Below are 24679 nucleotides of genomic sequence, written 5' to 3'. Positions count from 1 at the left end.
CCGCAAAGCACTCGGAAAGGCAACCCCAATCTTGAGGGACTTCGAAATTGAACTAAATTACTAGTGCCCTACAGCAATATCACACCACCGTCCTTACTGTGTATGTAAAAGTAACAACGTCTAAAGACTTTCGAAAAAAGATTGTAATCTAACTGACTGCAGAATTTTGTTAGCTCTTTCGTGTCACAAATTTTCAATCAATGATTCATGAATAAGTATGTATTATTATTCATTAATATTAATATTCGTTGTTGTGTTAGGTGTATACAGCTAATTTAGTGCTGCTATAACACATTGGATTTCACCTACTAACCTAGCTTTATAATACCTAACACAACAAATAATATTAAATATTAATAAATAATACATATTTATTCATGAATCATTGATTAAATTTACCACATGAAAGAGCCAACAAATTTCTACAGTCAGTTAGGTTACAAATCTTTTTCCGAAATTCTTTAATTAAATGTTCCTAACAGAGCTACATGATACACAGTGGAACACTGTTGAGCATGAGTATTGCCATTTACTGTGTCACGTGACCATTCACGGCTGTCACACTTACTCTCAGCTCGAGGTCTAATTTTTGCTTCTGTGGACTTAGCAGCCACCACGCATCAAAGTAAATGACCGGAGCCCTCAATTTGCAAACTTATTGATACAATGGCTGAAGTCAATGCAGAGGGTCAGTAACCCAAACCCCATGCTCATCGACAGACGCTCTCAGTGCTCGTACAGATGCCACATTCATAACACGTTGAACACAACGATCTACCTCCTCGATACCTACTTCACCATCTCACTAACGTTTAGTAACTACGAGAGATCTACAACACAAAATCTAACCCATCACAGACAGGTATGTGTCATAGTCACGTCTGCTCACTATAGCTGTAACTTTCTACCTATATTCATCAAGCATGGCCTTTAATCCTGTGGCTAGACTATTAGAAGACATAGCCTTGGTCAGCTTGCCTCTTGCCCACACAAGAATAGGATTCGAAACAAAGGTCACGTTCAATGCCCATCTGGCATGCTCTCCAGAGTGATGACATCGCTTGAAGCGCCTATTCTGGTACATTTCAAGTGACCTTGCGATTCGTGATTGAGTAGGATCTGTACGGCTTAACTCTTCGGCCAGAACAGTAGCCGATTCCAATGCATAGGTTGCGCCGATCACACCTCCAGGCACCACAAGATGACAGGCGTCCCCAATCAGCACGACCCTATCCGTATGCCACTTTTTCATCTTCATATCACTACCAAATACATACAAGCAATATCAATCTAATTATACCATGGTCACGCGATGTGCGATCAGTCACGACTGCATATTGAGCAAAGCAAGTTACTTCCAGCTAATGCCGTACTCTCACTTATACTTATGCACATCATGTGACCATGGTATGATTAGCATCATCCGATAACCTATACTTATTACAGGCCATAAAGAGCCTTCGAGTCTACATTTACATTGTAATCGTGAAACTATTTTTAACTGTTATTTTCTCGTATTCTATAAATGCTGCAGACTCATTTTAATTCATAACGGAACGGCAGTTTTGATCTCCCAAAATCACTTGTAAATCCATTCTCATAAACACCCATATTACGCGATCATAAAACTACAAGCGATTCGCTCATTGATTATGCAAAAATAGCTGAAGAAAGCACACATTGGACAGCAGATTTAGAAAAATAAACTTGTCCAATGGTTGTGCAAGACATACCAAACATGCTCATCGACTAGTTTGCAAACTGAATCAGAGATCAGACTACTAATCTCAAACTCTTTCTGCAACTACACCTACATAATAATTAAAGCTACAGAGCATAACTTTGAATAATAAATTATCTATCATGAGACCACACTTGCAACAGGCCAAGACCTCAATTTTGACCATCCCTGCTAAAAGCAAGAAGCAATGATTCAACTAACTAAGCTGTTCTAAGATACATTATTTGGAGTACACACCCTGGGCATATGTATTCAACTTGCAAGACTCTCCTCAACATCATTATCAGACTTCTGCTTAAAACGTCTTCTATTGGCCACAATAACAAACATGCTGTTTGTCTACGGTCTCTTAAAAAACTGGTGCAAACGCATGAATGAATAAGATTCTGACCTCACTACAGTTCGCATTGAATATTGGTACCGTATCAGGTTGGCAATTTGTCTGAGACTACCAATAATCTACCTCTGAACCGGATGTCAATGTCTAACATCTTGTGACTGCAGTGTTCCCTTTGATAATGATTTCACTTTTTTTTAATTAGGCAGTGGCAATGTAAGATCACAACACTCTTGTCTTAATTATCTTGATCTGGTAGTTGCCCCAATTGAGAATCCATTACTAAAAACAGCCCAACAAGCACCACGAGAATGGTGACGATTACCCAGAAATTGTAGTCTTTCGATCACTCTGTTTAATCTGACCACTGACTTAAGACATCTCAATTGCTCAGCCTTGGAGTGTAAATAGCCTCTAATATGCAACCATATAATCTGCCTTTTGTGGCTAAAACAAAAAATCACAAGTCGAAGTATGCTCGTGAGCTCATTCCTAGTGGTGACATTCCTCATAACGTACTGCTTGTTTACAAATGCCTTGATCTCATACGGAACAAACAAACCTGTCATTTCTCTAAACCCTATCAAAAGTTTCTCAGTAACAAATTTTAACATTTGAAATTTAACATGTTGAAAGACTTCCAGCAACACTCCTGTTATCAAGAGAAAAATGAAAAGACCATATAATCTTACAAACAATAGCAGTTCTTTCGTTTCTGAGCATCTTTCGTCTTAGTTGACTTATAGCGGTGGCTGTAAAATGCAGACTGCAGGGTGCAGACTGGCGGAACTCCGAGAACAATAATGACTATTGACTGCACAAGTACACGCACGTCGCTGTGTCCACTGTTGTGTCTTTAGCACTTAGCCTTTTAGTAAAGTAGACATGTGAAAGTTTTGTTCAGCCGCCTCTACATACCAGGTAGTGCGTACATACTAGAAGCTTCTAATTAGCTGTAAAAGACAAGTGAACTATTACGTCCACGTGCACTGACATGCATAAAAGTGGACTGTAATCGTACATAGCTCCAGTACGTTATGTTCGTGCGATTGATATCAAACGTAAAAACTCATTGTGCACAACTCTGTAGATACAATTACTTAGTAAAGGCGCGTGACGTGTTTCTCGCAAGCTCCATGATATAGTCAAATGCTAAAGTTCTGTGATTACACTGCTGTGGCTACAAGTTTAGTTTGAACTCTCTAGTTGATACGTAATGGCTGCGCCCCCACAGTGTGAGTAAGCAATTGTAGCAGTTTCTGTTATTTGCTGGTGCATTAGAAAGCAATTTAAAAATATTCTTTGTTGTAGTATTAGCTACATGAGATAAACATTCATGTTACTGTTCTTTCAGCAGTATATACATAACTGTGGTCAGATCACGCCAATTTAATTAATGATAAAGTTGTAACCTTAGTTGACTACACTTACACCCTAAACGTTTTCTATTTCAGAGTTATTTCAAATATATTGGTACAAAACCAAAGAACGCTAGTACATGACTAATATACTTACTTTAATTAAACGTATACACAACGTTAGTCTCGCGTGAAAGCTTGAACGGTGTGCATCATGCATGTAGACTGCGAATATTAATACCTATATCAAAACTGTGAACAATAAAAAAATCGGAAACGGCTGTAATCAGCATACGTACGACCCTATGCTCAAAAATACCAAATTGCCCTCGAAGTTCCGCCAGTCTGCAGTCTGCAGTCTGCATTTTACAGCCACCGGATTTATAGTGAGTTGCTTTCATTAACATCAAACTATCACACCCACCTGCCTCCACTACCCGCCTGCCTCCACTACCCGCCTGCCTCCATCACCCGCCTGCCTCTACCGTCCACCTGCCTCTACCGTCCACCCGCCTCTACCACCTCAATACTATACCCTGACTCCTGACTAATGATCTCTAGACATGTGTATGTTACTCTCAAATCTAACCATTGGTCGTAATAGCATAATTCTTCTGGTTTGTTCCGAAGCTTTAGAGCAGCCAAAATGTCCGGGACGGGTCCCTTGAAATCCGAAAATAAGCTGATCACATAGTCAATTCTCTCTTCCATTGGCACCGGAGTGTTCTCTGGTCCACGAAAACCACAGACAACACCAACTGTATTTTTAGTCGGGTAAATAGCCAACATCTTCCCGGGACCCCAAAATTCCTGTGATTCAACAACAGCAGGCACAGCACTTGGATCGAGGCACCAGGTATAACCAATGAAACCCCTAAAGTCCAAGCGAACGTCTCTAAACATCATATCCCTCACTGTTGAATGACTGCCGTCGGCTCCCACCACCACATCATACACATCCGTAGATCCATCGGATAACTTTACAGTTACACTATCGGGAGACTCTTCAATGCTCTCAACTATCGTATTGAATCGTATGTCAACTCCACGTCGTTTCGTACCATCAAATAGCACCTGCAACAAGTCCTTTTTTTCTACCAACCCACAAGAACCGTACGATTCGATCGAGTCGAATGTCATGGATTGAAGTAGATCGCCTGATGATGTGAACATTGAGTAACGATCGTATGGCGACAACACTTTTTCAAGCTGGTCATATAATGCCATTCCCCGAATATGATTTATGCCATTTGGAAACAGCACGATCACATAGTTAGCATCTATGAATTAAACAGAGATGACAACAACCACTTGAATACCAAACAAAAACACTAAGACAGTACCATGTCACAGAACATGCCCTAGGTCAGAATATCTGACATGATCACACAAATTACTAATTATAAGTATCAACACATTGTTGTTATATCAAGTTGGTGCAGTAAAAGCAATCCCACTGAGCACTAAGATACGAGTAGGATCATATTGTACTGTGAAGGACGAAGCCAACTGCACTGACAAATCCTAGAGCCTAGTAGAGGTGATTTGGTAGCAGACTAACCATATAGTCTATAGAATAATCCATGTATTTGTGTCTAGAAACGACTGGAAATGCTAGATTTGCTTCTAGATTCGCTTCACTTTGAGGTTCGAGGGGGACACATTAGCCACGAGTCCATTTAATTAAGTGCAAGGCTGCAGTACTTCACGAGTAGCTTCTTGTCACAGGGTGGTGTGAGGTGATTCGGGTGTGGTGAGAGCAGAACTCCTGGATCCCTACTTCGTGGTACTGAAAATACATTTTACTCCTCAACAAAATAGCTGGATAGCCACGTACACAAGGCGCGGCACTCGGTGAGTGTAGTAAGTCTACCCATACTGGAAACCAGCTGAGAACACATTAGCCACCAGCCCATTTAAGTGCAAAGTATCAGAGAATCATGGGTAGCTTCTTGCCACAGGAGGTATGTGTGTGTGTGTGACGAGAGCAGAACTTGTCGATTCATACTTCATAACAGCGAGAATGCGACGTTCTATTTCTCAACAAAATAGCTGGATAGTCATGAACATGACAAGTGCTCAGCACTCGGTGAGTGTAGTACCAGAGTCGCACCATAACTGGGAACAGGTCAACAGCATGCACGCATAGTGCAGACCAGAGTGCAGACCAGATGTCACTGCAATAAGGGGGTTAAAATGAGATCAACTCCTGATTCGTTTCAAAAGGTGAATTGTAGCAAATGCCAATGGTCTAGACTGTTATCCCCGTATGCGCTCTTCACGAGTGTGACACTCCCCCAGTCAACATCATCCTCTGAGAGATGAACACAGCAGCCTTACATCTCATATCCCTTGTTTCTCTAAAGCAGGCTACCCGCATCCCATCTGTTGTTGTGCCGTGGGCATCAGACAACTTCCGGTGATGTGACTGAGGTATGTACATCCGGTGGTATGACTGAGGTATGTCAACATGTCTGAAGACACGAATGTACAAATGTGCGTAGAAACGTGTAAGCAATCTCGCAGAATCTGTAATGCAGAATCTGTAATGAAAAACATGCTAGAGTTACCTCCGATGCTGTCGTTCTTCTCTACGACTGTCGGCACGATATCTCGCTGTGCAAGCGAGTTTGCCAGTCCCAGACCAGCTACGCCGGCTCCTACGATCAAAACCTTCATGTCGGTACGCCCGAATGTACAGGAAGCTAGAATTCTGCAAGGCGACGCAACCCGCGGGTCCCGGCAGGAAGTGATGACACGTGTGTCATGGGCGTCAGCCAAGCCTCGCTTTTGACAGTTACATTAACCCGAGACGGAGCCTTTGGTTACGAACGGACGGATGTGGGCTGGTCAATGAACGCGTACGGATGTGGGCGGTATTCCTTAATTAAACAAACGCAAGTGTTTTATTGTTTCGCGGACTCAACTCAAAGTTACAAGACAAATTAGTCGCATAATTTACAAATAGAAGAAATGAACTATGACACGCACAACACAAGTTAGCCTCGAATTTCCAGACCAGAGAGCGCGCAAACCGCGCGAACTCTAAATTTTTTAGTCTGGACTAAGTCGATACAAAAACGATTTCGGAAGTATTTATCAATAGCGATGCTAAATGGTAGTGTAACAGCGTAGGATCGTTTTACCTAGATCAACATATCATTTGTAAATGCTATGTGATCTCACGAACAAAGAAGAGACGTCTGCAGTGTTTGCGGCGATATCTTGGTGGACGGCATGAAACCATGACTCTTCGATTCATTGGCAGACCGCTAGCTAGTCTAACCGCTCGACTGGCGAGACTACCGCTCGACCAGTTGTCAAAGGGTGCGTTCGAATACTAGTTCTAGAACTGGAATTGTAGGGGGGAGAAAAGTTCTATAGCGTTCGGTTGGTAGTTCTGACAGTTCTAGAACTGTCAGAACAGTTCTAGCAGTTCTGCCCAGCGAGCTGGAATTGTTAGAACTGTCACGCCCTACATGCAAAATTCCCGGAGGTTGACGAAGTGAAATGACGGGTACAGATGCTGAGGCCGTCGTGGACCTTCTTGTTTGTTATAATGAACACTTGTGGCGACCATCGGCTTGTCAAACACCAGAAGAACGACATTTGGGACTGATTACAGTGACCTTCTTGGCGCAAGCAGCTCCAAAAAACCGAAAGCGAAAGCACTGCTGATGTTCGAACAGACTACAACAAGTGGAGTAGAAACGTCACGCTACTTCGTATTGACACTTACTGGAAGTATGAGCCTTTGCGCATGCTCAACTTGCTGACAGTTCTAAGCGTTCGTTTGCGAGCAAGAGTTCCAACAGTTCTGACAGTTCCAGTTCTAGAACTGGAACTAGTATTCGAACGCACCCTAAAACTAAGGTGTGTGCGTGCACCAGAGTCATCACGGCTCTGGCGTGCCCTTAACCGCCCACGAGGGTTTCACACGCGCGCAATCAGCGCTAGTGCACTTAGCATAACCAATTACTGCTAAACCAATCAGAATTTACAACCGACATTCCGGCTCTAGTGAGCTGATTGGCTTATAAGGCTATTTCTGAAATCATTTTAGTATCGACTTAGTCCAGACTACTAAAAAAACGCAAGTCGACATATCCAAATACGTGATAGAACCTAGTAGGCACTGTCTCTCGGTACAGGAAACAGAGTGATCGCTAATGAATACAGCCAAAACATGCTTGAATGGCGTGGTGTCCGACTAGCGCGAAAGTTAGAAAAGACATTGTTTCCGGTCATGTGATCGAAGTGTAATCACGCGCGTTAGTCCACCTATGGTGAAATGGCTTGTAGCGTCGAGGTTAATTTAAGTTAAAGTGCAGCAGTTGCATGTTCCGTGGTAACCTAAAAGGTAGCAGCCGAGGGTCTAGCACTAGTGCTACTTCATTAATATTTTGCAGGCCGACTTTGCGCATGAGCACGCGTGACTTCATGATGCTTGTGACGCGTTTGCGACGACCGATCGCTGTCGTTTTCCGTTCACTTTGTGCCGCAAGACTGTCAAGCTTCCAGCCAATGCAAGACGTACGACTGTCCGATCAGCAGGTTGAATTCTACAGAGAAAACGGCTACGTGATCGTCGAAGACATCCTGACCGGCAAGTTTTGTTATCACGTGATTGGGCGGAGCTTACGAGTCCAGGCATTAACCTTGACTTAGATGACCAATTAGAAGTCTGGAGAGAAACCATAGACGAAGCAGTTGCAGAACGTGGAAACGATTGGTGAGGCAAAATAGTTAATTTTAATATATATATATATATATATATATTACACACACACACACACACACACACACACACACACACACACACACACACACACACACACACACACACACACACAAACACACACACACACACACACACACACACACACACACACACACACACACACACACAACAATAAAAATATATTCAATCAGGACTCTACCTCAGAAAGGGCAGGCAGACGTAACAAACGTTGAATTGGAATACTACACCCAAGTGTTTACCCAGGTATTTGACCATGTCATTTGAATCATATGATTACTCCATTTTTCTCTAGAGGATCAACTTGTGGCAAAGTAACAGCAAAGCTCACAGCCTTGTTTTCAAAGCAGCCAAGGTGTTTGCACGATTAGCATGCCAACTGGAGGGCATCAAGAAGATGCGGATATGGCATGATCAGGCATTGTACAAAGAACCGTGGGCAAACCCAACAAGTCAGACGACTGCGACTGTGTTTCTGTGATGGGTATTAGAGTTTTTAACTGGACTTGTGTTCAGGTTGGCATGTCGACATACCCTATTGGAGTTTTGATTCCACTCACGCCATCAGTGTGTGGATTGCATTGGATGACGCAACTGAAAAGGCAAAGTCACTTGCATTTGCTTAATTCAATTTGTCTTAGTATTATTATTGGTTTTAGTCATACATAGTGTACACACACACACACACACACACACACACACACACACACACACACACACACACACACACACACACACACACACACACACACACACACACACACACACACACAGCAATAACCAAATTGTATTAGGTATCTGGTGTATTACGGTTTACGAACTTGTGACTGTGACTTTGTCTATTCGTTTGTTTCACAGAATGGTTGTATGTATTTCTTACCTGGCACTCATAAAATCATCAAGAATGTACGAAAAATTGTCTCTCCGACAAGGCACCATGATCAAACTAAAAACGTTGATTGATTCAAGGGCTATGAAAAGAAAGGTGAATTTACTGAAATCAAGATCGGAAAGAATATGGCCGATATCTTCAAGGTACACAAAAGTGCATACCCTGTCTGTTTACAAAGGTTAATTTCTTATTGTTCTTGTTCTTGTTAGGCATTTCCAGAAGTAAAGTCTGCCCATTCCGTGGCTGTCCCCATGAGATCAGGAAGCTGCTCGTTTCATTCGGCAATGCTCAGTACGGCTAACTTGCATAGTGGGTAATACAAGATAACTTTATCACGTATCTTTCAACTGCTTTACAGTTCATGGAGCAGGGACGAACATGACAGCTGGGAGGCGAAGAGCAATGACAGGTAAACTCGACTGTCACTGATCTTTCATTAAAAGTGATAGTTAATTGCTTATGAAGTACAAATGATGCCCGACGGCTCAAAATTCAATGGCAAACAGGTGCATCATGGTGGCCTACCATCTTGTTAACTAGAGCTAAAGTTTGTAAACTATTTCAGAATATTTTGACCAACAAACAGTTCGAGAGTTTGAATATTGGTGACGTACTAAACAGTGAAGACCAGAATCCCCTTCTCTACGATACAACAAGTACCACGTGACCACAGTTTGTATTTTTCAATTTTGTTTTTTGTATCTGGGATAAACATTGCTGAATTAAGTTGACAGGGATGACTCTTAGCATAGGTGTGAAGGGTACCTCTCTACCCTTCCTGCTCAGTTTTCACAAGAAATTGGATCATGTCACATGTTTTAGTCTTATAAAAATCTATCAAGTGTGTATAGCCATCTTGCTATCTGACATCCCGGTGTCACTTCCAGCTAGCTAATTGAGGCACGACCACTCAGACTTAATGTTATATTTTCAGCCACCATGCAGCACTACATAGGCGTGGGAACCTAGATTTGGTTAAAGGGGCACACATTTGCCTAAGAGAGCGTGACTCTGCACAACAAGCTAAACGTATTATTAATTAATCATCTACACGTATGCTCACAGCAAAAAACAAGAAACCAACATTAACACTATAGTGTATTGTAGTAATACTGTATGCCGTATGTCAGTGTTATCAGTTTCTGCATCTGTCCTTATATTAGCAGGTCATTTGACAGCTGGAAAGTTGAGGGGTGATGTGCCCCCGTTTCTTCCCCCCATCCTAAGCCTATGACACTCGCTTTCGAGTTTGGCACAAACCCAGTACGTGTTTTACCATCTTGAATACATGTCTGAATTTGATGACCCTCAAGTTTCATTATAAGCAAGTAACAGCGGCATCAACAGAATTCCTGTATTTCATTCATTTTGCTATCCGTACGTTGCTGTGAAATGTAACAATGTGATGAGCAAAATTTCTGTCGCAAAATACAAATATCAGGCTCAATTTAATGAGTTTTAACATACTGAGGCCCACATACTGTCATTTAATTTCCAAAGCCACTCTGAAAATTACCAACCAGTTCAGACGTGTAGAGGGCTCGTGTATAAACTCTGCCAATACGAATCAGTCCTTTGTACGTTCGAGCAGTCAACAACTTGTCTGACCCATTGATATCGCCAAGCTAAATGAAGGCAAAATCACCATAATTCCAATAAACATCAGGTCCACTAATAGACATGCATACAAACTGCTCAGAACATATAATAGTGCCCATGCAAGATTCTAATGGTCGTCTGCTACAAATACATAGACTGACAAAGACCACTGGTAAACATAGTTACACAGACACCCACGTGACTGTAGAGTTTTTAATTTATATTAATTAATAAATTAATTGATTAGAATCAATTTACATCATTTGTTATCCATTGCAATCCCGATTTTAGAGTAGGACCGCCATCACAAACGAGACCATCCACCATGAAGTAGATTACAAAAGGTCCGTTGTCAACAACAGTTGCCAGCTGATGCAGACCTGGGGTTAACAAGCGTTTAGTGCAAGAAGGATCCGTGCTGTGTACAGCAGTGTATCCTTTGTTGTCCTGCAAAGTAATCGTAACATTCATTGTTGTGCTAACTGTCATCTTCATACCCTGCACACACACCCAAGATTATATATTATGAACCTCTTAGCATAAGCAAGTAGAACTATGACAACACTTATTGGTTACAACAATTCGTTGATTCTAACCTGTCCTGAGGGAAGAGTGCTGTCTAACATCACATCGCCTGGTGAAGACACTGTGTGGTCTTCTACCCACATATCTATCGTAAAGCCTTGTTGAGCCACTTTGTATTGACCAAAATCAGGAAACGTTGGAGCAGTCGTGTACTTGAAACAAACAAACTTTAACATTTGTCAAACGCATGCAAGCAAAATTAGTCAAACGTCTTCAGTCGAATTGAATACGGCAGCTAGTTCTCTTTGTGTCACACTCTTTATGGTGTCTTGTTGAAACAATAGCTCAAGCATAACCTTGTCAATCTGTTAAAGCCAATTCACAATTAGCTATATATTGTAAATCCAGAAGATATAACAATCTTAAATTTTAATGATTTGCCCCCAAAATGACAAATTTTGAATGCTGACGTTTATTAATTTTTAAAAATTTTGACAACCAACCAACGTTCCTTAAATTAATAATTGTACTACTTTGTACACTTTAGTACACTCTTCCAGTATTATGTACTGGAACTCTACATAGTACATTATATACAGACTAGTAACCATTGGTCACTACAGGAAGTCAGTTGCAGTGTAAGTTACATACCCTACTGCTTCTAATGTTTTTCGAGTAATAATCTTTTCAGAATTTTGTCTTTAAAAATAATAGGATAACAAAAATTATATTTTGGTCTCAAAAATTGTTGGTTGTCTGGGCTTTGTATTTGGTGCGTGCGGATGAAACATCGTCAAAAATGGCCGCTAGACGTGTGCAGCTCAAGATGACAACTAGAAATGTTTAGAGAATTAAATAGTTGGAAAGAGTAAATAAACAAATAATTAAATCGAAAGATGACTAATATTACACATCAAGACCTTAAAAAATTAGGATTTGCAAAAAATTCAATTAGTTTTTGGAGTCTCAAAAAGAATAAGTCTTTAAAAACATTACAAGCAGTAGGGTAGCTAATAACTGTATTAGCAGCAGCTACTGCAGCATTTGAACTGTCTACACCCTTGAACCAGCAAGTGAGTGACATTTTCATACACACTACTGCACGTATACCCTTGCTGTTGAAATGGCTTCTACATGCAGACGTCATCAATGCTCGTGCTCAAAGTAAGACCATATAACAAATTTTATTCTAACGACAGAGAATCACTTGTTATATTTGTTAACATTAAATAATCGTTATATAGTCTACATTTATAGTAGTAACTACAACCATGACACAGACCTAGTTGAGTTAACTTAACAACATGCCTTTCAGGAATAGAAGAATAGGTTCACCTCGTGTACTCGAGCTATAGTCTTCTGTGTCTCTGTGATATAGATTGCTCCATCGTCTTCTTCAATGAAATCTGTTGACCACCCAATTTCATATACGGTAAAATGGATGAAACGACAGTCTAGTCTACTTACCAGGATAGCCTGGTCTGCTGTCCTGAATTCGATCGTACAAAATAATTTCGGGCTGCGACCACATAATAGTATCTCCACTCTTGTTCGTGATTCCACAACACAGCCAATATGGATTACGAGAATTAAAACCTAATGAATAAACACCGGCAGTTGATAACAGTCTCGATGCTAAAACATATTCAATTTGGATGTGCGTAGCCTACTTCACATGCTTCCCTATGAATCAACCCACTCACATACAAAATGAATAGAGAAGCACATTACAGTGCTAACCCGGTGCATGTATCACATATCTCGTCACGTGATGATATTTTGTGTACTGTAGCCCAACCCACTCGTCTCAGCAGGGTTTCCTATGCATTCGTTTAGCTATATAAAACAAAGTGCAAAGCCTTTCCAGACTTGTGCACTTACATTTCAGTCGCTTTGTCTGACAAAGAGATGAGCTGTCATGGACAATGCACGTTCCCCTCCGCAAATTCCTGCAGAGCGCCAAATTTCTGTTGAAGACAACACTAAAAACTTTTTGTGATTTTTGCAACAACACCGCGGCTGCTCAGCCACGCACACCGAAAATTCAAGCTGTCAGACTGCATAACTACTATGCAGAAACACTGAGGAACAAGCAAAATGTTACAAGTCAGGTACAGCTACATGTACCGCAGGTTGTTGTTGGAAAACATGCACGTGCAAATGTAGACTAGGTGTTGCTTCTATGTGCTATACCCTTATGTAAAGCAAAGGACTAAACACCATGTAAAGGACAAACGCCCGATGGCCGAATTCTTGTTAGCAGCTACCAAACAAAGAGAGGTGGAACCTTATGATGACATCACGTTTGTCTATTAGTTGGTAATGACACAACTTCCCGTCTATTGGTCGGAATACCTTCATTTGCATCTGCGCTAATCGAGTGTAAATACAGTCGTATCGTCGAACGTCGGACGACTACTATACCCTTAGCCCGGACATCCGGGCCTCAGGTAATAATGCTTTTTTAGTACAAGAAGTGAACTAACATGCAGAGTAAAGATGGCACAGCATCAAAGCTAATTCGACTGCAATGGGCAGCTACAGTACACACATACACTTTACCCGTATCTCCATTGTTGTAAAAGAGCAATAAATATCTGCCGTTGCTAAACTGTTTCATTGTTATTGGACCACGCGGATTCTTCAGATATAGTCGCTTCACAAACATACACATCCTTGTCTATGAATCATCATTAATTGCCAGACAACCTGCATCCGTGTACTCACATCGTTTGCAGTACTTCTCCAATATTCAGCAAAACCAGGTGTAGTCCACTCCGTCGCATGCTTCCCTATTGGACTACTTGCAGCCCCAAGAAATCCCTTTACACAACTGGTTGAATGCACATAGTGTGCATATCGTTTAATTAATTACTAATGTACCTGGGTGGTTCTGAAGACGGCATAAAATCCTCCACTGGGCAGTGGCATTACGTGGCCTTCCTCAGCGATGTTGGGATTTCCGCCTGGTGGTGGAATACCATGATCTCCATTAGGTAGCAGTGTCCATTCAATCTGAAGAAGGATGGCATACAAGCAAACAAACATGCAAGCATGGATTCAAACAACAGCATATAAGTATAGGTTATTGTACCATTAGAGTGCTATATGGATTTTACCAGCACAAGGAGCAGGGCTATAACCCCATTCCAGGTGCATGATGATAAAAGCCACACAGCACGCTAATCATAGATAAGTAATTTATACCATAGTCACCAGTAGTAACGTATTGCACACTTACAGTGCAATACATCATATTACGCCATGTAACTAAGCACTCGTGACTGGTCGCACGTCATGTGACCATGGTATATATAACGATTGATAGGAAAACTTGCAAATACACAATCAGCTTAATTAAAAGATGCAAACAAGTATAGATGGACTTACAAAAATCAACACAATGTTGGACGATACAATTAGAGAGAGGCAACTGTCATTACCTTTGAAGGATCCTGCTCTGTCATTATGTTAGCAGAACTTAAGAACCAAACCTGTAAGTGCAATATAAGACTATAGCTATTATGAACAGACACAAATACAATAACACACCTTAGTTTGCAACTCTACTGGCAGTAAACAAGGATAAGAGCCTATCACTGCATGCACACAAATTTATGTAGTAGGTTATGTTGACCAGAGCGAGCATCTGAACAATGCACTTTACTTGTGTTGTTTGTTCCTCTATAGATATCAAATCAGTCTAATAATAACAATTGTTGTTATTATTGACCATGCAAATTAACACTAATTGAGAATTGACCTACATAACATCAGACCATAACCTAAAACGTCAAAAGGTAAGAGTTCTCATTTTTTTTCAAAATTAATGTTTCGTTTTGCAATGAAATATTGTAAATATATGTAACTCGTTAAACGAATCCTACCTCTTCAGGTGCATCCTGAGGATAAACACCAATCTTTGTGAATGAGTAATATAGTGTGCTGTCATTTGCCAATTTACTTTGGTCAACTGACCACATCATTTTCACCTTTCCTTTCCAACTATTGTTGTTATCAATAGATGTGAGCCTAAAGGTTACAGTAGATCAATACATTTTCAACCAAATTGATATTTATTTCTATCGCATCACACACAGTAATGCAGTTCCCACTGGGGGCATACTAACACACGTACAAACACACAGCTACAATACAGTAACAACACAAGACAAACTACCTCCCTTCAACCCTTACTACAACAGTCCTAACTGCAACTTTTTGTCAACCACCAGAAAAAAGTCCTTTTACTATATATATATATATATATTGTCTTCATATTAAAATAATGACAACAACCTTGTCGCAACGAGAGTACCTGTATGGGATTTCATAGCGGTGAGATGACCATGAATCTCCACCATCATCTGAGTATTTCATTACTGAAAAATTAAGAATCAAATCAGTCAGTGTGTGTGTGTGTGTGTGTGTGTGTGTGTGTGTGTGTGTGTGGTATGCAAATCAGTATACATATCAGTAGTCCAAATTGATAAACATATATAGTCAATATTGTTACCAAAGTGGCCCAATGTATCTGATCGACCAAGTTTCTTTCCATCAGGTAGCGCACTGACGTTATCTGCGTTGAAATTGTACATCACATAAATGCGACCTAGAGAACATGCTGTATAATTATAATCGATCATATCAACGACAGAATATCTCACAGTACACAATCAAAGTCATTCATATGCATGAAGATACCAAATCTGGTTATGGCGATTGAAGAGTAGGCATTTGTTAGCGTCGTGTTTGCTTCAATTGAATTCGGCTTTGACCACGACTTCCCTCTGTCTGTGCTGTACATGCTAAGAGCAAAAACGCACGTGCAGAGGCGTCACCATATATAAACACGTGTACTGTAGATCCCGCACCTTACAACTCTTTCTCCTGGCCCGCCTTCGTGTAGAGCATCTTGAGTGATGGCACACACCCATCGATTTCTGTGATGTCGATCAATAACACAGTAAGGTTGATCCAAGTAGCCTGACTCTAGCATCATTCTTCCATTTGGTAGGTAACGAGGATCAGACAGTGGTGGAGTCGGTAAGCCAGCAGCCAAGACGGCAGTACACCATGCAAAGTATACAGTCGAAGTCCAACCCACGTCCATGCGTAACAACCACACCCAACGCTTGGCTAGTACTATAGTGCACGAAAGCAGCCTTTGTACAGTAGTGTATACGCGTATAGTACCAGCTCAACTGTACGAGTAATCACGTGAATTAGAGCTACTCGTTAATTTCAATCAAACCAATCGTACACTGTACTGAACTGACAAAAGTACATAGTGCAAGTGCTCACGTCGCTCCTGAACTCATTACTGCATGGGTAAAACGTTGTCGGAGACGAGGCATAGACAGAGTACGTACATGCAGTCTAAGTCTAGTATAGTCTAGATCTGAAAGTCTAACATGACCTCAGAGGCTCTAGGACCAGAGGAAAGTCAGGCTAGAAATAAATGTACGGTGTCGACGTATTGCTGTTTTTGTGCAGGTGACGTTTGGATTGACACACACCGGACGGTACACGCATGCACTCTGATTCGCTAGCAGCGTTGGTTTTTGGGCAAAGAACAGCAGTCTTCAGTACTTCCTATGCTCACGTCTGCACACAACATCACACGTCTCAGGCCTACGTGAAAGTCACTACTGTAGACATACAGTATTACCATTCGTTACGCACGTTGATGCTCACGTGTCAATAGAAGAAAGAGTCTTAAAGCACTTTCTCAACCCAAGAATGCTACTAGATGCCTCCTAGACTTCTCTCGCTATTGTTGCAATTTACTCTAATCTACATTTCCATTTCCAAATCCGGTTCCACATCGTTTTTACAGAATACCATCCTATGACGTCATTGCAATGTCCTTGCCATTCAAGAGCACTCACTCCAAATGTATCAGAAATAGAGAACTGCTGGAATGAGGATATAGTAAGAAAAGAATTTGGTCTTAATTAACTACAAAAAGCTGTTATGCCAGGTATCTGGATTTGTAGCTTCCCAAGTTGTAATATATTCCATAATTGTAATCTTTAATAGTTCAGTACAAATGTATAGTGCTACAACAACTTGTCGTAAACTTCCACACAGAATTAAAGTCAGATCTAGTTAAAAGAGGTGTCAAAACGATTTCCTATCATCAAGTTTCCCGATACCAACAAGCAAACTCATACCAGCATATCAACCAACAGCCTTGGTTGCAAAATGACTTCAGGCCAGAAGCAAATTCCATACACTTCTCTAAGAACCTGCAGTTCAGACTCCAAAATCTGGTCGTCTCACCATCCAGTTGTAGTACACAAAACGAGGCACTGTAGTATGCATCTTACTAAAGTATAGTATCCAGCATGTGTTGAACAGTACTAATCAATCAATGTTGTCTGATAGTTTTCAAGCACCAGACTGGACCGATATAGACTCCTGCCCATTCCTCCTCCACATTGGATTCCTTCACCACGTGCTCTATCATGTGTGCATATGACAAAGTAGGTTTTACACATGCGACTAGCTTCCCAACCTACATGGTCCTATGCACAGATGACAGCACACAAGGTGAAGTAACCCAGCCCGAAGATTAGGCACGAGTCTAGAACTGATCGAAGTTCACAATCTACAGTAACACTTAGATAAATTAAAATTAATTCCGCGAGTGGTTCAAAGACAGACGAAGTTACGCCTTGCATTTACCTACAACTAACCACTTTGATCTCCATGCATACACTCAAACTCCAGACAATTGACAGTGTGACACAAATACATATACAATCACAGTCACTGTGACACAATGCGATGCAATGCATCTAGTACACGTATCAGAGCGACAACAGTACAGCTGGATGATTTACATGTGGAAGTCCCACCCCGCAATGTCCTAAAATTGTCCACTTATGCTAACAGTACAAAGAAAGATAAACCTATAGTATAAAACACATCACTGCAGCATTACTAAAATAGACCTACCTACAGAGGAACGAACACTGCTGTACATCAGGTTCAGATCAATGTCAGGCACCAAAGCACCATCTGTAGTACAAAATACGTGATCCCTCCCGGCCATCCCACCATTAGTAGCATTGCTGTATACACCGGCGGCGAGAAAAGTGACATCACTTCTTCCGTCCAAAGAGACCCTCAAATCAAAACGTATATTTCAGTCACTTAACAGATTTCCCATAATATTATAATAGCAGTAGCATAGGCCCAACTAGATACGCAGGTATAGTCATAATTACAGACAAAAAAAGAACAAGCAGCTGAGTATAAGTTCTCATATCACATGCATGCACTGCTAGCTAGCTAATGGCACTAAGTCGCCTTGTCAGCATTCGCTAGGTCGAGATATTCAGGAAATGCTACAGAAGACCTCTCTGCATTATCCCTCACCTTTGACGTCGTTTTCGAGGCCATTAGCTTCTCCAGCAATTCGACTACAAAATCGCGTCTGCGGTCGCACATCATAAAGAAAAACCCGAATATATTGTATGTTCGTCAAGAAGTACACGCTACAAGACTGACCGTGATGAGATGTTTAGATGCTCTGATAAATCACTGCACAATTGTGACATAACATAATGCTCATCCAACTTTTCAAGCTCGTTGGTCTTCACTAATTCTGCATGAATTAGAAATAGCAATGATAAGCAAACAGGCGACCACTGCTTTGGCATGAATTACACAGCAAAACAAATGTGTGGTACTCAGTTGTCATAATACTGAGTCTAACGATAACTGGAATCTAATTCATCGTCAAGTGATAATAATAGTCCCATATCTAATGTATACAAAGCATATAATCCAAATCGAGGTGCCATAGAGATTATTATTGGTGGGTCAACACAATTTGACTTTCTCATGAAACATTTGGTTTGGTTTGGCATTCAAAATACCAGTGACAATCCACCAGTCACTAACCTCATGATGACTTCACCACAAGTCGTACACAAGTAGAACATAACTGCACAACAAACACACACAGACACAGACACAGACACAGACACAGACACACGTGACATACAGATGACACCACACTCACATCAGCAAAACTACAGTTTTCTCCTACCATTGTACAGATTTGATTCTGACCAGCCACTGATAAACCATACCCAACTAAAACCTATAATGACGTAATGAACAATGTCTCTCAATATTTCCTACAGACGCATCAGTGTAGGTATGTCAGTGTAGACACCACAGTTCAGTATGGGCACATCTATTTTACCTCCACCAGCTCAACCGGTTGAGACGGTAGAGATACATGTACTCTGGTTGAGTGGAAGTAATCTCCATGGAAGACAGTAAAAAAGACACAAGAGTGGAGACAAGCATATGCACTTACCTGTTGCTTGAGATGAATAGTGCCCATGAAGAACGCGATCTCCTACTATTCTCTAGAGTCACTCTTGCTACTGTATTACTGTATGGCTGAAATAGATGTTTTGATGATGCTTTATTCAACAACTACGATTTACCGGGGACCCAGTTGGAGGCATCAATGCGCAGATGGGAACTCATTGGAATCTTGGAGTTAGAGTTACTGTTTGGGTTGAAGAACGTCTAATTGAAAGCGTTCGTTTGTCTCATTGTATTTTTACATCGCCAAGATGCATTTCCTGGGTCAAATTGTGATAGGCTCATTGCTGGAGCCTTTTGGCAGGAACGTTTTCTCTGTTGTTGTTTCAACACAACGCAAGCGCTAAAATCAAGGTTGCAATCAGCGAAACAGCTTCATAAGGCATTGTAAGGTATAGAGTGTGTTAAATTATGGCGTTGCAAGTCATGAAAGGCTAGCGCACTAACCAGGAGACGCAAGACTCAAACACGTCTAACTAAAGGTGTCCGCTCACGATTCACTGCGCACATACAGTGCCCCCACGCATAAACGCCCATCCGGGAGTGATGTCAGGAAAGTGCGCGTAATTCAAATGTTCTGTCATGTATATCGACGAAACTCGGTAACAAGATTCAGCAATCGTAGCCGCATCTCGTTGTGAAAGAACTCAACAAACGGTTGCGTTTTACAGTGGGCCTCGCTCGAGGAAGTACATTTTCTTCGTATTGCACGTTTGTACGCTACGGTGTTTCATTATGTAACTAGTTATTTTGCACAAAGGGACATGACATGATTATCTAGGTACTGATCGTCACGATTTTTGAAACGTACTTTCGTTTTTGAGATATTGGAGAGAAAGGCCCCTGAAGAGGGGTGCACATACGGTCGTAAATCTCTACAAAACGGTAACGGAATTTGGTGAAACGCAAGGATAACATAGCAGAGACGATTTCTAAAATATTCATCGTGGGGATTTCTGATTGATGCTTTTGATGCGAAGATACGACAACATGAATATGTGCAACATTCTGTATTACGCCATCCATAAATATTTTTCACTTACAGTAAAAAAAACAACCAAAAAGCAACACAGAACCTAAGATCTAAAACCTATACAAAACAACTAAGGATCGAAACGCCTGAAAAACAACAAGAGTGAGCATCATTCGGTCTTCTGTAGTGAGAGTGACAACCCAGTCGTCCAAACAGTCCTGAATGACTCTTTATCTAAGATCTCCTTGTCTGGTAAAAGTTGCCCGAGTTCACAAGAACTGGCAGAAACTTCGGAGAGGTCTTTCACGTAGTCAGACATCAGCGAAGGAGACGCTAACCCGTCATTCCCAAAATGGGGACCCTCCTTTAGGTCAACAGGAACACTCATTCGCTTCCGTCTAACCTCGTTCAAAACATTTCTTCTGTCTCTGAACAGCTGTTGCTCACTCCGACGCACGGCAAAGAAGACAGGTGCAAGAATATGGCGCAGTTGCTGTGCGACCGCATAGCGTTGCAACAGTAAAAGGCGGAGCTAAGTTTATCAACCAATCAGTAACAGGCAACGCCCCTATCGACAGCCAATCACCGCCTTGTATTACTAACTTTCTTCTAGAAGGTTCTGTGTCATCATAATTACATTACCAGAAAGCCCTCGCATCAAGGACCACGCGCATCTAATCAGCTATAGCGTACAACCTCGGGGGCCCCGCGCTAGGCCGCGCCGAAGTTATGGGCGTTTATGAGTGGGGGCACTGTACCCACGCAAACATGTCATAACAAAACACAACAAGGGAAAATCTTACGGTGAACCACGTTCTATGACACAGTCTTTATTCCTAGTACATGTACAAAGAAAAACGCATTCTTGTCCACCATGGCAGTTTTGCTACTCAAGACTTGACATTTCGAGAAAGCTAACAACAAGTGTTAGGTTCTTTATCCGCACATTAACATTTACCATCTTGAGATAGCTTGCTGTTGAACGACAAAGCGCTTTCGATCGTTTTCTTGTTGCACATGACCCAGAAATGGGCATTATTGTACCATCGTGATGGCATCCAAAACTCGGAGAGTGAAAGTAGCCATGAAGACGTGAATGTCTAGATCACGCATCTACTAGCCTCGAACCTCCAGACCCATTTACGGGTCACATGCAACAAAGAAAGATCGAGAAGTTGCTTTGTTGTTCAACAGCAAGCTATCTCAACTGGTAAATGGTAAATGCGTGGGTGAAGGCAGATTTCAAGGTTGCGTGGGTGTGTCTGCATATGCACAATGAATCGTGAGTGAGCACCTTTAATGTAAATACAGCTTTAACATGGACAGAAAAATGGTGCAAGGAGATGCAAGCCGCGAACGCAAACACAAATAAAAGTCTTGCATGTTAAATGTAAACTCAGTTTTAGGATGCCATATAAACGAGACTGTTCGTGGATGTCTGGTCAACCATGAGTCCTTACATTCTGCACTGATGCTTACAAATCCTGTAGACATACGGGGAGGGGGGGGACAATGCATGACGTAATTCCAGACATGGAAAACAGAGAAATTTCCATGAGCCAATTGTTATGATCAACATTTTATGAACAGAGGCCATAACCCCTCCCCATAACATGCGCTTTGTACCCTCGTGAAATTGTCGATAACTTTGAATGGGCCCCTTAAACCAGTTGTTAACCTGGTTTGACCACTCATAGAAACACAGCCCACGTGTACAACCCTGCTACAATCCTGGATGCAACACAGCCCACGTGTACAACCCTGCTACAATCCTGGATGCAACACACCCCTCTCACAATCACATCCTGAGGCATCTACACTACTCTCTGTTTACTTTCTCTTTGCAAACAATTCCTAATGTGGCTTGTCTTCTATAATGTTCCCAAGTTCCATTTACGGGGAAACCAAATCTAAAGTCAAAGTACAACAAAAAAAGACGGACTGACTCAATAACATCTGAGAAGAGAGACACACCCACACAAAAGACAGTAAGTCATCCTTATAGTTGCGTCACCTTTAAGTTTCTCTTCAATTTGTTTTTCCGCTTCTTTCCTATTTTCTTCTTCCTGAGGAAAGGTCAGCAGACAACACTGAAACTGCATGCCATACTACAGACAGTGCCAACCATACCTCTTTCAGAGCCTCCTCTGTGACTGTAGGTGCATCTCTGAAAGTAACTATTACTACACTCATGTTGTCACGGCTTCCCTAGAGACGCAACATTGAAAACAGAAGACGCAACACCGTTCACGACATGCAGAAACCTTGTGAAAGCAATTGTCGATAAGGTGCCCGGCAATTGTCTCCAAATCACTACAGACACGAAGCTTTCGTCTTACGAACTCCATCACTGCGTTGTTGTCCATTACATCCCAGATTCCGTCACAAGCCAGGACGACAAACTCGTCTCCCTCTTCGCGTCTCATCTCAACGACGTCCGGTTCGGGAGAGACAATCTGCTCGACGGCCGGCTTGTCCTGCGGGCGCTTGTACGCGATATCACCGAGAGCCCTCGAGACTGCGAGGGACCCATTGACGCGCTGCAAGACAACACATCCGCCCGCCTTCTCGATCCGCTCTCTCTCGCGCTCTAGATACGGTTTGTGGTCTTCTGTCGAGAAGACGACCTCTCCCCGTCTGCACAGCAGTCCTCTCGAGTCGCCGCAATTAGCGAATATGATGTGGTCCTCAGTGACGAGACATGTGATCGCGGTCGTGCCGCTCAAGTCCTTACCGTTCGACCAGTTCGGCGTCTGTTGGATCTCCTCGTCGAGACCGAGAAACGTCTGCCTGATGGCCTCTTTCACTTTGTCGATGCTGCCGCTGCCGATGCTGCTGCTGGCGTCCTCTTCGCTTTTCTCGCGCTCCATGTTGCGCATGAGGTGATTCAGTATATGGTCTGAAGTGTATCCGGCGCACTTAGAGCCGGCGTGACCGTCAAATACACCAAAGAACGACCATTTCTCGTGGTCTGGCAAGCCGGCGACTGACGTGTGAGCATCCTCCATTTCTACCCTCCAACCTTGCATTGCCGCCACTCCATAACGCAGGTCGCCCTCTAAACTACCCGACGTCGTCGTCTTGTCCGTTTTTGGCTTGTCTAGAAACGCTCCCATGACGAAAATCCACACTCACAGAACACGCCGCTTTTCAAGCGACAAACCTTCTGAGCATGCTCGGTCGTTGAAGCGATGACATCATAGCGCACATGTATTAATCCGGGAACTGCACGCTCAACTGCGGGCCCAACTGCGGGCCTAACTGCGGGCCCAACTGCGGGGCGAATTTTTTGTGGGCACGGTTATTTCAAGTCCCGGATAAATATCCCGGATAAATGCTAGATTCACGTGCTTGACTTTTTAGTACACGTGCCGTGGCTATCCTGCACGTGAGTTTCACAGTGCAATTCCCCGTCTGTTCAATTTCGCGCTCTTTTCAGCTGAAAGCATGTTTAGAAACTTCCCTGCTTCTGTTTCATTCACGTTGGAGAAGAGGTTAGCTAGTAGTAATTAGCGAAGGCACTTCCGCTAGGAAACCTTACGTAGCAGGAGCTGTCTAGGCTGCGCCTCACGTTGTACATTTGACCTGCGTAGATCTGTAAGAGAGCTATCCCGTCAAGATTGCACTAGGCTGATCTTCCCTCATGTCAGCCCAGAGAAAGGAAGCATCATTTGCGTGACTGGAACTAATCAGTTCAGTGATCCACACAACAGAAGCATGATGCCCAGCCATTCTACCTGTACAACATGCAGTAGAGCATTGAGTAGGAAGGCGAATGAATCTAGCGAAAAGGCTTTGAACAGGCATTATGGTGCATCATTTCTATTTGGAATCTTTGATCTGGATGCAATGCATGAATTCCTTGCAATTCATGAAGCCAAGAGAATAGCATCAGAGGTCAATAACTTAATTAATAAATTGTGCACAGATAGTATATAGCAACTTTCTAACAAATCTAAACACAACATGCGCACACACACACACACACACTGTCACACACACTGTCACACACACACACACACACACACACACACACACACACTGTCACACACACTGTCACACACACACACACACACACACACACACACACACACACACTGTCACACACACACACACACACACACACACACACACACACACACA

At 42.2% G+C, this 24679-nt stretch overlaps 4 protein-coding genes across 12 annotated transcripts; 1 reads left to right on the top strand and 3 right to left on the bottom strand.

Moving 5' to 3' along the window:
• Positions 1 to 742: 742 nt before the first annotated feature.
• Positions 743 to 6222, bottom strand: LOC134179898 (FAD-dependent urate hydroxylase-like). The gene is made up of 3 exons (XM_062646916.1): positions 6007 to 6222; positions 4026 to 4716; positions 743 to 1262 (listed from the first exon to the last, which is right to left on the bottom strand). The coding sequence occupies exons 1-3, from the start codon at positions 6113 to 6115 to the stop codon at positions 905 to 907; spliced, it is 1158 nt and encodes a 385-aa protein (XP_062502900.1). The 5' UTR covers positions 6116 to 6222; the 3' UTR covers positions 743 to 904.
• A 1543-nt stretch (positions 6223 to 7765) lies between these two features.
• On the top strand, positions 7766 to 9954 carry LOC134180000 (uncharacterized). The gene is made up of 11 exons (XM_062647052.1): positions 7766 to 8042; positions 8105 to 8168; positions 8369 to 8441; positions 8491 to 8647; positions 8712 to 8797; positions 9054 to 9101; positions 9165 to 9230; positions 9297 to 9378; positions 9446 to 9496; positions 9553 to 9593; positions 9653 to 9954. The coding sequence occupies exons 1-11, from the start codon at positions 7775 to 7777 to the stop codon at positions 9752 to 9754; spliced, it is 1038 nt and encodes a 345-aa protein (XP_062503036.1). The 5' UTR covers positions 7766 to 7774; the 3' UTR covers positions 9755 to 9954.
• Positions 9955 to 10096: 142 nt separating this feature from the next.
• LOC134180262 (uncharacterized) lies at positions 10097 to 16971 on the bottom strand. Of its 7 annotated transcripts, none has more exons than XM_062647372.1 (16): positions 16909 to 16971; positions 16086 to 16845; positions 15916 to 16019; positions 15728 to 15823; positions 15530 to 15593; positions 15099 to 15243; positions 14655 to 14705; positions 14095 to 14226; positions 13939 to 14034; positions 13774 to 13867; positions 12679 to 12807; positions 12547 to 12617; positions 11481 to 11576; positions 11283 to 11423; positions 10945 to 11184; positions 10097 to 10712 (listed from the first exon to the last, which is right to left on the bottom strand). In XM_062647372.1, exons 2-16 carry the CDS (start codon positions 16322 to 16324, stop codon positions 10575 to 10577), a joined length of 1836 nt encoding a protein of 611 aa, XP_062503356.1. In that variant the 5' UTR covers positions 16325 to 16845; positions 16909 to 16971; the 3' UTR covers positions 10097 to 10574. The 7 variants fall into 7 exon arrangements, with proteins under 7 accessions (XP_062503356.1, XP_062503354.1, XP_062503357.1 ...); XM_062647370.1 differs by having other exon boundaries at positions 16086 to 16818; positions 16883 to 16965; XM_062647373.1 differs by having other exon boundaries at positions 10097 to 10505; positions 10569 to 10712; positions 16086 to 16940.
• Positions 16972 to 17950: 979 nt separating this feature from the next.
• On the bottom strand, positions 17951 to 23715 carry LOC134179866 (protein phosphatase 1B-like). Of its 3 annotated transcripts, XM_062646872.1 has the most exons (6): positions 22801 to 23715; positions 22667 to 22744; positions 22551 to 22602; positions 18730 to 18826; positions 18598 to 18655; positions 17951 to 18344 (listed from the first exon to the last, which is right to left on the bottom strand). In XM_062646872.1, the coding sequence occupies exons 1-6, from the start codon at positions 23650 to 23652 to the stop codon at positions 18321 to 18323; spliced, it is 1161 nt and encodes a 386-aa protein (XP_062502856.1). In that variant the 5' UTR covers positions 23653 to 23715; the 3' UTR covers positions 17951 to 18320. The 3 variants fall into 3 exon arrangements, with proteins under 3 accessions (XP_062502856.1, XP_062502855.1, XP_062502858.1); XM_062646871.1 differs by having other exon boundaries at positions 17951 to 18655; XM_062646874.1 differs by lacking the exons at positions 17951 to 18344; positions 18598 to 18655; positions 18730 to 18826 and adding an exon at positions 22415 to 22446 and having other exon boundaries at positions 22515 to 22602.
• Positions 23716 to 24679: the final 964 nt, after the last annotated feature.

Source organism: Corticium candelabrum, chromosome 5 (genome assembly GCF_963422355.1).
Source record: "Corticium candelabrum chromosome 5, ooCorCand1.1, whole genome shotgun sequence".
Lineage (NCBI taxonomy): Eukaryota > Metazoa > Porifera > Homoscleromorpha > Homosclerophorida > Plakinidae > Corticium > Corticium candelabrum.
The sequence above is the reverse complement of the archived record's forward strand: the minus strand, read 5'-3'. Positions and strand labels throughout refer to the sequence as shown.